At 40.8% G+C, this 15,106-nt stretch overlaps 1 protein-coding gene across 1 annotated transcript in view; it reads right to left on the reverse strand.

Moving 5' to 3' along the window:
• DEPDC5 (DEP domain containing 5, GATOR1 subcomplex subunit) overlaps positions 1-15,106 on the reverse strand; it is a gene marked incomplete at its 3' end in the record, with an annotated part of 92,614 nt that overhangs the window by 67,979 nt on the left and 9,529 nt on the right. Inside the window, exons 8-13 of the mRNA XM_082853587.1 lie at positions 12,460-12,529; positions 8,499-8,577; positions 7,563-7,624; positions 4,883-4,952; positions 4,468-4,540; positions 409-512 (exon numbers count right to left, since the gene is read on the reverse strand). Coding sequence (XP_082709713.1) covers positions 409-512; positions 4,468-4,540; positions 4,883-4,952; positions 7,563-7,624; positions 8,499-8,577; positions 12,460-12,529 — 458 coding nt within the window. The remainder of the gene's footprint in view (positions 1-408; positions 513-4,467; positions 4,541-4,882; positions 4,953-7,562; positions 7,625-8,498; positions 8,578-12,459; positions 12,530-15,106) is intronic.

The following is a 15,106-nucleotide window of genomic DNA, read 5'->3' on the forward strand; positions in this document are numbered from 1 at the left end:
TTCTGAAGCTCACGCACCTAGAGCCCGTGCTCCACAACAAGAGAAGCCTCCGCCATGAGAAGCCCGCACACCACAACGAAGAGTAGCCCCTGCTCGCCTCAACTAGAGAAAGCCCGAGCACAGCAACGAAGACCCAACGCAGCCAAAAATAAAATAAATAAATTTATATATAAAAAAAGAAACAAGTGGAAGGTGCCTTGATCCACAGGCCCCTCCCCCTGCAGAAGGGACGTGACTGAACTTACTGCACATGCAATGACCAGCGGGACCCAACCTGACATAGAAACCCGGCCAGAAGCAGAAGCCATACTCAACACTGGAAGGGAAGCAAGCAGGAACCTCTTGGTCCCCCAGCCTCCATCTGACACCTCCTCCCCTGCCGCACCTTCCAGCACATAAATGCAGTACCTGCCTGTTCCAGTCGCACCAGCACTGGATACTGGATGAAGAGCTTTTTAATGGTCACGAGGAGGGAGGTCCACTCTTCTCTCCTCTCATTCTGCACCACCACCCTGAAAGGAGCACGATCACAAAATAGGTATCGAGCAGTGATGATACACAGGACATAGGGTCCCTTACTGGGTTCAAGGAAAGGAGAAGAGGGGACGCCTGGAGCTGGGGTCATTTATCATATAGCAATATGTAGTAAAGTCGAATGTCTTTAACAAACGTTAACAAAGAAATGTAATCACATCAAGAGAGTGAAAATTAAAAATTGAAAACAAAAAATATAAAAACATTTCAAAATTGCCTAGAGATTATATAAATGCCCAGTGCTGTGCAGGGAAATGAACATTCTTACAGACTGCATTACAATTAGGTAGCATATACGAAAAGCCTTAAATGAAAACATCCATATATGTGTTTTTACACAGACAGCCAATAAACATATCTAGGTCAGGGAACTAGATCAGTGGAAAAGGATGGGTGGGAATCTGCTTACTGTATACCTCTGAACCTTTAAAATTTTGAACCATGTGAATGTATTCCAAAAAATAAGTAAAATTTAAATTGAAGAAGAGAAAGATACATTTCCATTTAATGTTAGGAATTTATCCTAAAGAAACACACAGGATCCAGAATAGCCAACACAGTACTGAAGAAGAACAAAGTTGGAGGACGGACACTATCCAACTTCAAGACTTATATGAAGTTACAGTAATCAAGACAATGTGATATTGTGAATGAACAAATAGATCAATGGAACAGAATGGAGCCAGAAATAGACCCACACAAATATAGTCAACTGATCTTTGCCAAATGAGAAAGACAATACAATGGAGCAAAGATAGTCTCTTTTCAACTGGTGCTGGAACAACTGGCCGTCCACATTTAAAAAAAAAAAAAAAAAGGAAGGAAGGAAGGAAGGAACAAGGAAGGCAGGAAGGAAGAAAGAAAAAAAGAAAGGGGAAGAAAGAAAAAAATCTACTTGTAGTCTACCAATCAACAGCATTGGGATCATCAAACTCTCAGGATCCATCCCAGAACTTACTGAATCAGAACCTACATTTTAACAAATTCCCAGTGATTCATTTGTACACAGTGGTTTTAGAAGCACTAGTACAGTGGACCACAAACACTAAAAAGGTGCTTTATAAATAACTCTACTGAGCTGATATTTAACATACTCTCTACAAAAAAAAAAATCTAGACACAGACCTTACAGCCTGCATAAAAATTAACTCAAAATGGATCACAGACCTAAATACAAAACATAAAACTATAAGACTCTGGAAGATAACACAGGAGAAAACCTAGATGACCCTGGGTATGGTGATGACTTTTTAGATTCAATACCAAAGGCACAATCCATGAAAGAAAAATTGATAAGCTGGACTTCATTAAAATTAAGAAATTTCTGCTCTGCAAAAAAGACAGTGTCAAGAGAATGAGAAGACAAGCCGCAGACTGGGAGAAAAGACTTGCAAAAGACACATCTGAATAAATGACTATCATCCAAAATATACAATGGACCCTTAAAACTTTACAATAAGAAAACAAACAATACAATTAAAAAGTGGGCAACAGGGTTTCCCTGGTGGCGCAGTGGTTGAGAGTCCGCCTGCCGATGCAGGGGACACGGGTTCATGCCCCGGAGCGGCTGGGCCTGTGAGCCATGGCCACTGGGCCTGTGCGTCCAGAGCCCATGCTCCGCAACAGGAGAGGCCACAACAGTGAGAGGCCCACATACCGCAAAAAAAAAAAAAAAGTGGGCAACAGACCTGAACAGACACCGCTCCAAAGAAGATAGACGGATGGCAAATAAGCAGATGAAATGATGCTCCACCTCATACGCCATCAGGGAAATACAAATTAAAACAACAATGAGACAACACTATATACCTATTAGAAAGGCCAAAATCCAGAACACTGACAACACCAAATGCTGACAAGGATGTGGAGCAACAGGAACTTTCATCCATTGCTGGTGGGAATGCAAAACGGTGCAGCCATTTTGGAAGACAGTTTGGTGGATTCTTACAGAATTCTTATCATATAATCCAGCAATTGTGCTCCTTGTTATTTATGCAAATGAGGTGAAAACTTATGTCTACACAAAAACGTGCACATGGATGTTTACAGAAGCTTTATTTATAACTGCCAAAATTTGGAAGCAACCAAGACTCCTTCAAGGGGTGGATAGTACAGCCAGACAAAGGTCCATTATTGAACGCTAAAGAGAAATGAGCTATCGAGCCATGAAAAGACATGAAGGAACCTTAAATGCATACTACTAAGTGAAAGAAGCCAATAGGAAAAAATTACATATTATATGATTCCAACCATATAACACTCTGGAAAAGGCAAAATTATGGAGACTGTAAAAAGATCAATAGTTCCAGGGGTTGCGGGTGGAGGAAGGAATGAGTAAGTGGAGAACAGAGGATTCTTAGGGCAGTGGAAATACTCTGTAAGATACTATAACGATGGAGACCTGTCATTATTCATTTGTCCAAACGCAGTGAATATACACCACCAAGAAGCCCATTTTTTCATCTTGTTTGTTTTGGGTCTTACCCCTGGTCTGACTTTGCAATCCAAAGGGAAGTACTTTTAACACTATGATATGTGTCTCTCCAGACCCTTTTCAGTTTAGCCTGTTTTAAAATTGGACGTTCCTCTTTTTAAATTTGTTTTTGTTTTTAATAAAATCAAATATACTTTGGTAGAGAAAATAGCACTGTGAGCCTCCATGTACCTACCACTCATATCCAACAATTATCAGAGGATTACATCATTTTTAATGGGATGGCTGTATAATATTTTGTCAGTCTGAAATTCTACCATAATTTAATTCTTTATTGTTTGATATTTAATTTTTTTCTAATTTTTAAAATTATACGTCACTGTGAGAGACAGATACACAGTTATGCATCCCTGAGTGTTTTCTGCTTTTTTTTTTATTCATACTTTTTTTAGAGCAGTTTTAATTTCACAGCAAAATTGAGAGGAAGGTACAGAGATTTCCCATATACTCCCTCCCTTAACACATGTTTCATGCCCCCCTCACCCAATTATCAACATTCCTCACCAGAGTGGTACATTTGTTGAAATTAATAAACCTACAGTGACACACCATAATCACTGAAAGTCCATGGTTGCCCTTATTCTTTAGGAACAAAATGTTTTAATATCTATAGTTTGCTCTTAAGTAAAATGTAGCCAAAAAACAAATGAAGCGGGGCTTCCCTGGTGGCGCAGTGGTTAAGAATCTGCCTGCCAATGCAGGGGACACGGGCTCGAGCCCTGGTCCGGGAAGATCCCACATGCCACAGAGCATCTAAGCCCGTGTGCCACGACTACTGAGCCTGCGCTCTGGAGCCTGCGAGCCACAACTACTGAGCCTGTGTGCTGCAACTACTGAAGCCAGCGCTCCTAGAGCCTGTGCTCCACAACAAGAGAAGCCACTGCAATGAGAAGCCCGTGCACTGCAACGAAGAGTAGCCTCCGCTCTCTGCAATTAGAGAGAGCCCACGCACAGCAACGAAGACCCAATGTAGCCAAAAATAAATAAATAATTTTTTTAAAAAAATGAAACAAATATGGCATGATAATAACTGTTTAATCCAGGAATTGGGTATATGGGTTCATTATATTAATTCATTATTCTTTTCTGTGAGTTTGAAACTTTTCACAATAAAAAGTTTGGAAAGTCTAATTGCAATGTGGTATCCTGCATTGGATCCTGGAAAAAAAAGGTACATAAGCGGAAACACTGATGAATCTGAGAAAAGTCTGATATTTAGTTCATAGCAATGTACCAGTCCTCATCTCGTAGTTTTGATAGATGTACCTTGGTTAGGAAATATTCACAGAGGAAACTGGGTGAAGGGTATATGGGAACTCTCTGTACTATCTTTGCTACTTCTCTGTAAACCTAAAATTATTCCAAAGTAAAAAGGTTAATTTTTTTTTTTTCTAAGTTAGGGAAGAAACAACCAAAAGGCAAAAGCAACCCAAACATACTTATAGAAGTCTTCATAGAATCGCCCCTTGTGATCCTGCCTAATTGAGGCTCGGTTTATTTCAGGAAATTCATCTGAAATAGAGAAAACAACATATACAGATCAGATTAAAAAGAGAAATTCAGTTTCTCCGCTTCCCCCTTCTGGGTTGAAGAGTTGCATCTCACACACACACACACACACACACACACACACAAAGATAATTATGTATCTGTTAAGTTGGTTTTAAGATGAATCACAGCCCACAGACTCCTTGAATCTGCTAATGGACTGTGTCATTTTCCACTCTACCCTACCCTCTAACAGAAAAGATGGGACAGATGGAGCAGTGCCAAAGGAAAGAAAATGATAAGGAATGAATTGGGATGGGCGTGTGGAAAGCTTAACAAAAAAATAACTGTAGGAGACTTACGCACCAAGAGATTTTGCATCATAGAAAGTCCTAGAAAATAGGACCACTGTCACTTCATGACTACAGTTCTTCTCCTAGGGATGAGTAGAGAAAAAGAGGACTCAAGTTTATTCCATTTACTTCAATTCTGGGAGGCTTGGGGGCTCAGGCATTGGGTAGCATCATGTAATTATAGGCTGCGTAATGCAGTAGACACAGCTCTGCCAGAGTCAGAAGGCTGGGACTGACTCCTGCCTCTGAAACTACCACTACATGACCTTGGGCAAGTTATCTAAAGTCCTAGGAATGTGGAAAGTGTTTTGAAAACTGCAAATCATGGGACTTCCCTGGCGGTCCAGTGGTTAAGACTCCATGCTTCCACTGCTGGGGGCGTGGGTTCCATCCCTGGTCAGGGAACTAAGATCCTGAATGTCGCACAGCACGGCCATTAAAACAAACAAACAAACAAAACCCTGCAAATCACCAATAAGTTGGGGGTGCTGTCTCCCAGCTCTTGATTTGGCATAAAATAGATCAGCCCATTGTCAGAGGATCATGGTATTTGTACCTGCTTCATGGTGTTTTTTAATTTCTTCAGGACTGTGGTTTAGGGAAGAATGGAACCCATGGTGGTGGATGTAAGCACCAGACACTCCCACCTACTGCCAGGGCCATAGGACGAGGACTGGGTGCTGCTCAAGATGCACGGGTTGAAACCAAGGTAATTACCTTTGGACCGCGATGGGGACAAGTGAGAATACACATTTCCATGCAGTGTGGAGTTCAACATTCTACAAGTAGGGTGTTTATAGATGGCATGAAATTTGGCTTGCACCAGTGAGCCAGAAAGCTCAGTTTCAGTTCCTCCTGGGTCTTTGAAGACAACAGCCCATACTGACCAACCCCATCTCGAACTGAACTTACTAACCACACAATTCAGCATTCACCGTATAAGACAACATAATGAACATAACATGTCACCTTATATTCTTCCACCGATATCTCTCAAGTAGACAGAAATTCCTAAATACATGCCACAGTACCAAGAGCAGACCTTCACTAGCCACCAACTAATTTATTGGACGCCTAGTGCTCCAAACACAGCTCCAAACTCATCTGATTTTGGTGTAAGTTTTACACAGGAAAAGTGCCTGACAGTGGGCTGGGGTGGGCATGAGAGCCTCTCAACTCATGTTTAATGGAGGAGGTAACATACAACAGTGGTGACGTGACTCAGGATTACAGAAACAAACAGGACGGCCCAGGAGTTACGACCTCAGGTGAGCACTGGATGAATGGATGGAACTGGATTAGAATCCTCGCTCTGCTTTTTCGGGCTATCGATCACAGGCAAGTTACCTAACCTCTTTCAGCTGTACTTTCCCTACCTGTGTAAGAGTGACAAGAGGATGAAGTGAGATAAGGAGGGTAAAACACTTCCCACAATACCTAGTACGTGCTCTTATACTTAGGTCTCTGATTCATTTTGAGTTAATTTTTGTATATCATGTGAGGTAAGATTCAAAATTCATTCTTTGGCATATGGATATTCAATTGTCTTGAATCCATTTGTGGAAGAAGCTATTATTTCCCTCATTGAGTGGACTGCACATTCTCATCTAAAATCAACTGACCATAGATGTATGGGTTGATTTTTGTACTCTCAATTCTATCCCATTGATTTACATAGCTACCTTTATGCCAGTACCACACTGTTTTGACTACTTTGGCTTTGTAATAAGCTTTGAAATTAGAAAGTGAGAGTCCTCCAACTTTCTTCTTCTTTTTCAAGATTGTTTTGGCTCTTCGGGATCCCTTGCAATTCCACATAAATTTTAGAATATTTTAACAATATTAAGTCTTCTAATCCATGAACACGAGTTGTTTTTCATTTATTTAGGTCTTCATTCATTTCTTTCAGCAATGTTTTATAGATTTTAGTGCATAAACCTTGCCCTTCCTTGGGTAAATTATTCCAAAGTATTTTATTCTCTCTGATGTTCTTGTAAATGGAATTGTTTTTTAATTTAATTCCCTTTAAAATTTTTTATTCCTTGTTTTAATTTCCTGATCAGATTGTTCACTGCTGATGAAACACAAATGATCTTATGTGTTGATTTTGTATCCTGCAACTCTGCTGAATTTATTAGCTCTAATAGTTTTTGTTTTTGCTTTTTTATGGATATTTGGGGGTTTTCTACATACAGGATGTCATCTGTGAAGAAAGATAGTTTTGCTTTTGCTCTTCCAATCAATGTGGATGCTATTTCTTTTCTCTTTTCTTTCTTCCTTTCCTCCTTTCCTTCTTTCCTCTTTCCCTCCTTCCTCCCTCCCTCCCTCCCTCCCTTCCTTCCTTTCTTTCTTTGTTTTTTCTTCCTTTTTTCTTTCCTACTTGCTTTGGCTAGAATTTTCAGTAAAAGGATGAATACCAGTGGTGAAAGCAAACATCCTTATCTTGTTCCTGATATTCTTAAGGTGGAACATTTTCAGTCTTTCACCATTGAGTATGATGTTAGCTGTATGTTCTTCATAAATATACTTGAACATGTTGAGGTGATGAAGGTAATTTAAATCTAGAGTCTTATCAATTTAGACTTTAGCTAAGGTACCTCAATTAAATTCAGCTTAATAGAAAGAGTAAGTTTTTAAAATCTGAATTGAATAATGTTTATGCAATGAGATTTAGTGCATGAGAAGAAACGTACCTTCCATTTGGTAAAGAGATCAGCAAGGAAACCATTCACAGCTTTCTCAAAATACAGATCCCCTGAAAAGAAACAATAGAAAGAAGGTGGGAATTATCTTTATTTCTTGCTTACATTTTCTTCTCTCAGTAAATTAACAGGAATAGGACTAGTCAAAGAGAAGGTGGTACTGCTACATCCTAAAAGCATTTTCAACCTAGACGTTCTATGGAGCCAAATTTAATATTTACCTCACTCAGTAAGAGGTCATAGCTTCAAGGTAAAATACAAGATTGAAAAGCTTTGATGATTGAAAAAGACAGTGTATCTTCAAAATGAGAGAACCGTCTAACTTTTAAATATAATTATTCTCACAGTGACGCTTCCAGTTTGTTTGAAGGTGATCTGGTAGCCCCTGGGCCTTCACTAAATTACCACTTGCAGTTTCTGCTGTTCTTGAGCATCCATGATGCCCTACATCAAAAATTAATTTGTAATTTTGCTAAACACAAATTAGAACTGCATGCACCATGAGGCTGGTGTGTCAGGCACAGTGTCCACACCTCATAGCAGCTTTATTGTACTCCACTTATTGTGTAGTAATTCTAATAAAATGAGACAAACTTGGTGATTTCTGTGAGTGATAGGACATAAGATGAAAGATATCAAAGAAGGTGTTGGTTCCTGGCCATAGAGTCACTCCTTCTATGACTTTTGATCTATGCTTATAGAATAATTGAAGATCTGAGAATTCAGATTTTTCATTAATGCTTTACTACATTTCATGCAATTCACTAGATATATAACATATTTATCTATTTTAGCATTTGACGATTTGTTAAGATCTCAGGACATATCTTCAGAGAATGCTAAGAGATTGCTGTAAATGATACCAACTTGGGGGAAACCAGAAACTTCTCCCCATTAGCAGTTATGACCCGCACTTAGGAACAGTACCATAAATATCAAAATCCCACATTTCACAGCTCATCTGAATAAATATGTAAACCATAGCTGACGTAGAACGGAATACCACCTGAAAGAAACAAAGACATAATTGCATTAAAAAGCAATGATGGATAGAATTTCAGTTCTGCAAAATGAAAAAGTTCTGCAGATCTGTTTCACAATGATGTAAATATACTTAAAACTGCTGAACTGTATATTTAAAAATGGATAAGATGCTATATTTTAGGACTTCCCTGGCAGTTCAGTGGTTAGGACAAGGTGCTTTCACTGCTGCGGCCCGGGTTCAATCCCTGGTCAGGGAACTAAGATGCTGTAAGCTGCGTAGCGCAGCCCAGGGAAAAAAAAAAAAAAAAAAAGCTAAATTGTATGTTTTTTACAAAAAAAAAAAAAAAGCAATGCTGGAAGATTTCTCTTAATTGTGAGACATGGAACTTCTAAAAGCAAGCTCCATCCCTGGCATCACAGGCCATGAGGGGAAGATTCTGTCCCTACCCTCTAGGAGCTCATGGCAGAGGATAAAGACATGCAAAACACTGCAACTATATACAAACATTCCTTGAAGCTTCCCACAAGAAACGTTGGAGAAGGGGCAGCGAATCTACTGGGAAAGTCGATGAGACCTCGTTACAGAAGGAGAACTTGGGCTAAGATGCACCAGTTGATGAGTTGTTGATCTAATAACTAATCCACATCGTACCCCTCTCCATACCCAGAATGCCTCCAGGAAAAGCCCTAGTGGTTTCCCTGGCCTGTGTGCTTTACCACAAAGCCCTTTCTTTACCCAGCCCTTCCCTCCTCCAGCAGACTTTAAAGAGCTTTGGTGGGAAAGCAAAATGTATAAAATGTGTAAGTTGCAGGCATCAATACTCCCTTTCCTTTTACATTTGCTCCTTCGAATCTTTTGTGTGCCAGGTAATTGAACTGATTATAAAGATTAGCTCAAGTAAAAGAGCCTTGGGACATTAAGTGCCAGGAGGTATGCCAGACAACTTTGGGATATAAAGGTAAAAGACACAGTCCTTGCCCTCAAAGCGCTTGCAGTCTGGTGGCAAGGCAGGTAAGAAACGCATTCACCGGAGTGTGACAAGTGCTGATATAGATATATGTCCCAGGTGCCACGGGGGCACTTCCAGCCTGGTGCATCCAGGGAGGCTTTCCAGGAGCAGGGAAGCCTGAGACTAGTGCTGAGGGATGGATGAGAGGCTTGGGAAAGGGGGAAGGCGAGGAGCAAGCACCGCAGGCAGGAGAGAGCAGCACACAAAAAGACACGGAGGCAAGAGAGCACGCTGCCATGTTGGAGGGATGGTGAGCGGTTCCCGTGGCTGGATGGGGTGGGGGGCTACATGGGGGAAGTGACAGATTAGCTCCAGACTCAACTGCCTCCCCTGGTTTTTCCACTCGGCTGTCCAGACATCTCACAAACTGAAGTTCCCCTGAACGACTCCTCCCTGGCCTTCTCCATATGATAAATGGCACCGCCATCTCTCCACCAGCTGCTCAATTATTCCTTTCTTCACTCTTCACACCCAACACATTAGCAAGTTCTGTGGACTCGACCCCAGAATGTTTCACCAATCTGCCCATCTCTCCCCTGCTCCAGTGCCCAGCCTAGCCCATGCCACCACCTTCTAACTTCCTAACTCATCTCTCTGCTTCCACTCTTGCCCCGACAATCAACTCTCTGCTCCAGAGCCAGAGGGGCTGCAGCGGGTACTGTGGACGCCTAGCCAACATCCTTCCTTTCTAAGTCAGAGGAAGCTGATTCTATTCTGGGAGGCAAGGGACCCGCCAAGAGACCAGACCTCCAGGCATGCTGAGCAGTTCCACATGACTCAACCCTGGTCAGTAAGGTATAAATGGAAGTGTGTCCTGAAAGGAAGCTGACTCGGCTGGAGCGTGCCCCGTTGTTGTCTTTCTTCCCTTCTTCCCTCCTCTGCCTGGCATATGGATGTGGTCACAGCAGCTCCAGCCAGACCACGGAAGCCCAATCCTGAGATAGGCAGAAAAGGAAGGCAGAAGGGGCCTTAGACCACCAGTAACTGTGACGCTGTCACACCAGCCATAATTTGCCTACCCATGGACTTCTTTTATATGAGAGAATAAAGCTGACCTTTAAGTATCAATTTGCCACTGTAACTCTGGGAGTTTATTTTTTTTTATACAGTATTATTTTTTTAAATAAATTTATTTATTTTTGGCTGCATTGGGTCTTCGTTGCTGCATGCGGGCTTCCTCTAGTTGTGGCGAGTGAGGGCTACTCTTCGTTGCGGTGCTCGGGCTTCTCATTGCGGTGGCTTTTCTTGTTGCAGAGCGCGGGCTTAGTAGTTGTGGCTTGCGGGCTCCAGAGTGCAGGCTCAGTACTTGTGGCACACGGGCTTAGTTGCTTCGCAGCACGTGGGATCTTCCCGGACCAGGGCTCAAACCCGTGTCCCCTGCATTGGCAGGAGGATTCTTTAACCACTGCGCCACCAGGGAAGCCCACTTTGGGAGTTTTGTTCAACAAAATCCAACTGAATGAATAAGTGATCTCTTAAAAGCGTAATTCAGGTATCATTCCCCCACTTAAAATCCTTCAATGGGGAATTCCCTGGCGGTCCAGTGGCTAGGACTTGGCGCTGTCACTGGGGTTCAATCCCTGGTCAGGGGACTAAGATCCCACAAGCCGCTCAGTGGGTAAGCATGTGCCAAATTATCATGGTGTTTATAAGCCATACTTAAGAGTCAATTCCCAGAAAACTGGGGGAAAGATCACTGTAAAATACCAATGTATGCCCAGTAGAGTGGCAAAAACTTTCAAAATCTAAGACCTGGTGTTGGAAAAAGTGAAAAATAAGATTTTATGTATGGCTACTAGGAGTTTAAAATGGTCCAAAGAGTTTGAAAAATAATTTGGCATTACCTTACAGAGTAGAACCTATGACCCAACAAATACACTCCTAATCAATGATGAAAAATATAGTGAGTACAAATGAGATAGCTAAAGTGGGGGAAGAGAATACATTTTAATCCACTTTAATAAAACTTAAACGTGAGCAAAACAAATAATATACTGTGTAGGGTAAAATACATATGTATTATCACTATGTAAACAAGGGAATTACAAAAATAAAATTCAGATAGTGGTTACCTCTAAAAATGGCCCCAAGTTCTCAACTATTTTGCTTGCCCAGGGGACATCTGGTAATGTCTGGCGACATTTCTGGTGGTTATGACTTGCAGGGGGTGGGGATGGGCGCTACTAGCACTTAGTGGGTAGAAGCCAGGGATGCTGAACACCCCACAATGCACAGGACAGTTCCCCACAATGTTACTGCCCTTGGGGCCCAGGTGACCCTTTGTTCTGGAGGGCTGTCCTTTATACCGTAGTGCGTTCAGCAGCATCCTCCACATAACCCCAGTTGTGACGACCAAAGATGTCTCCAGACTTTGTCAAAAGACCCCTGGGGAGGCAGGATCACCCCTGGGTTGAGAACCAAAGGGAGGCTGGGGGATAGGAACACGGAAGAGCAGACAGGTGCTTTCACCAGCGTGGGTAACGTTCACAGCTGTTCAGTTTGGATTTTTCCGACTGGAACAGAGTCACAGGAGGAGATTCCTTGGCAAAGGTCTTTCTTCGTGTTTACCAACACAATCTTTTACTGAATTTAACTTTCGCTATGTATTAGTGGGCACAGAAACCTGCGAGCTAGATGTTCCATCTCTACATCTGATATTAAACAGAAGAAAATGAAGATCAACCCCAAACTGGAGAGATCCAACTGTAAAACACTAGAATTTCAGGAGTCCCCAACTATATTACAATATTATCCAGCTGAGCAGATAGTAGCTGGTCACCAGCTTGATCATGAGATCAAGTTTTTGCTGGTTTCTGTTTTGTTGTTTGATTTCACAACTTATAGACATAATACCACAGGGAAACAAACCGAAAAAAGCACTTTATCACCCTTACCCTGGTATCTTCGCTTATATAACCACACATGACCTTCTCATTCTTGACCCACAGCTCCCCGGCCTGCGCCCTGAAAGGAGAGGCACACGCGTTATTACGAGTCCTACATAAACCGAGAAGAAACAGGGGTGCCTTTGGGGTGTCTCTCTCTACTCTATCATTTACACCCAAATGACCTGGCCAGTTACAGATTTCCAGAGGGCCATGAACAGATTACACAACATAAAGAATTCTCAGAGTACGCTGAATCTGTACAACAGGAGCTCTTAATTTGGGGGTCTGCAGACAACATGTGGGTCTAAGGAAGGGCTTCGGGGAACCCACGAACCTTCTGAAATGATGCAAACTTTCCTGAGCACAGGATTGTACCTTCTGGCAAACCTCAAAAGGGCACACGTCACAAAAACAGTTAAGAGGCACTGATGAACAAATTTGCTAACCCCAGCTTTGACTCAATGAGTTTCAATAAAAACAAGATCCACTGCAGTATCAAATTAGAAGATAAGAAAGAAGTCAGGGGGCACAAAGGGACAGAGTCCCTATTCAATGAAGGCCATTTTGCTGAAAAATTTTTATGTCAATATTCAGTAATGTAATATTATGTCTTTTCCCCCTGCTTCTTTATTCTGTTTTTCATATTGTCTACAATGAGCAAGCACTGTATGTAAAAATACTTAGCACAGGCCTGATACATAGCATGTGCTGAACAAGTGGTACTTGACAGTATTAATTCTATAATCAGGACAGGTGTGTTGAGACTTGACGCCATAGAATCAGAACTCAAGTCAGAGAAGATCCCAGAAGATCCTCTGCAGTGGGGCAGATCTAGCAGGAAAACACCCAAACTGGATGTTCCAATGGGCTTTAAGTATGACTCTCAAACAGATCTGTCTGCCCCAGGACAGCTGGGAAGTCAGGGCCAGAAATTATTCAGTGTTGCTCCCTCTGGAGTGTGAGTTAGAAAAAAACAACAAAAAAAAATTTTTTTAAGTTAAAAAAAGTAGGCAGCTAGTCAGTAATCTCCAAAATGATATCTGGGAAAATGGTATCTCTTCACAATAAGATCAAATAGACTAGGTTTCTAAGTTCAATTTTTAAAAGATATTTATTTTTTTACTGAAGTATAGTTGCTGTACAATACTATATGTTACAGGTATATAGTATACTGATTCACAATTTTTAAAGGTTATACTCCATTTATAGTTATTATAAAATATTGGCTATATTCCCCCCGTTGTATGATATATCCTTGTAGCTTATTTTACACCTAATAGTTTGTACCTCCCACTCCCCCCCAGCCTATAATGCCCTTCCCCACTTCCCTCTCCTCATCGGTAACCACTAGTTTGTTCTCTATACCTGTGAGTCTGCTTCCTTTTTGTTATATTCACTAGTTTGTTGTATTTTTTAGATTCCACATATAAGTGATATCACACAGTATTTGTCCTTCTCTGTCTGACTTATTTCATCTAAGTTCAATATTTTAAAAAAGCAGAGTGCTGTTAGAAGATAGATTTTAGTGCAATATTTTTCTTTAAAATGTTTCTTCAATTTTTTAAAATACTGATTTTGAAGTTTTTTTGGTTTTTTTTTTAAAGAATACATTGTGAATTTACTGAGAGAAAAACAAAATGTTTACCTTTAAGGAAAAATAACATTTCAAAGGTAGGGTCTCAAGGTGATAAAACTATGTCCTTAACTGTTGACTAAATTACCAGATTAAAAGGCTAAATTACAGATAAATTCTCTAATAATTTATTATGATTTGATTTTATTTTCTCATATGAGGCCCAGAACACTTTTTTTTTTTTTGGAAAAGAAAGTGACTTTTGATTCAGTGTAGAAAGACTATAAATTTTTTGGAAAAATGATAGATTTTGTGGTTTACATTTAACCATGAATGAGCAAAATATTAGGACAGATCTTGAAAAGTCTAAAACTGACATTATGTCAGGGTGTATGAAGGCACTTACATGGAGAAACAAGGAATTTAATTATGAAAGGGATTCTGAGAGGGTTTCTAAACCAGGACTCATCAAACTGTAGCCTGCAGACCAAATCCAGCCCATCTCCTGTTTTCGTATGGCCCACAGCTAAGAGTAGATTTTACATTTTTAAATGTTAAAAAAAAAAAAAAATTGCAACAGAGACCTGAGACTCACGTGGCCCAAAGTCTAAAATATTTACTATCTGGTCCTTTACAGAAAAAGATCCTAAACCTACCACTTCATTTTGCAGAGGAAGAGATGCAGAGACTCCCTGAGCTGTACAGCATCACCCTGCTAACCACTGGTGCTACAGGAATGGAATACAGGTTTCCTGACTCCTGGCCCACCACCTGGGAGAGACCAGCTTGTATTTGATGGCATAAATAGGTTGCATTTCTTGTTCTGCTTGAGACTTCATCACTTCTTGAACTGTGCTTTAGTTGCTAAAATTTTTTCAAAGAATTTTTGACCTTATAACAACTTCTAAAACATCCCCTTTCGGAAAGAAAAAAATGTATCTTTTATCCTTTCTTTCTTTCAGGATCAGTAATTCAGACTAACCAAATAGCCCTCATTGCTGGTGAAAGGTCTTTACAAAAGGATTCTGGACAATAAAGGTAGGAGGAATGGCTGAATTAGAAAATCACCATCTTGCAATA

The sequence above is a fragment of the Leucopleurus acutus genome (genome assembly GCF_964270905.1).
Source record: "Leucopleurus acutus genome assembly, chromosome: 13".
In the NCBI taxonomy this organism is placed as follows: domain Eukaryota; kingdom Metazoa; phylum Chordata; class Mammalia; order Artiodactyla; family Delphinidae; genus Leucopleurus; species Leucopleurus acutus.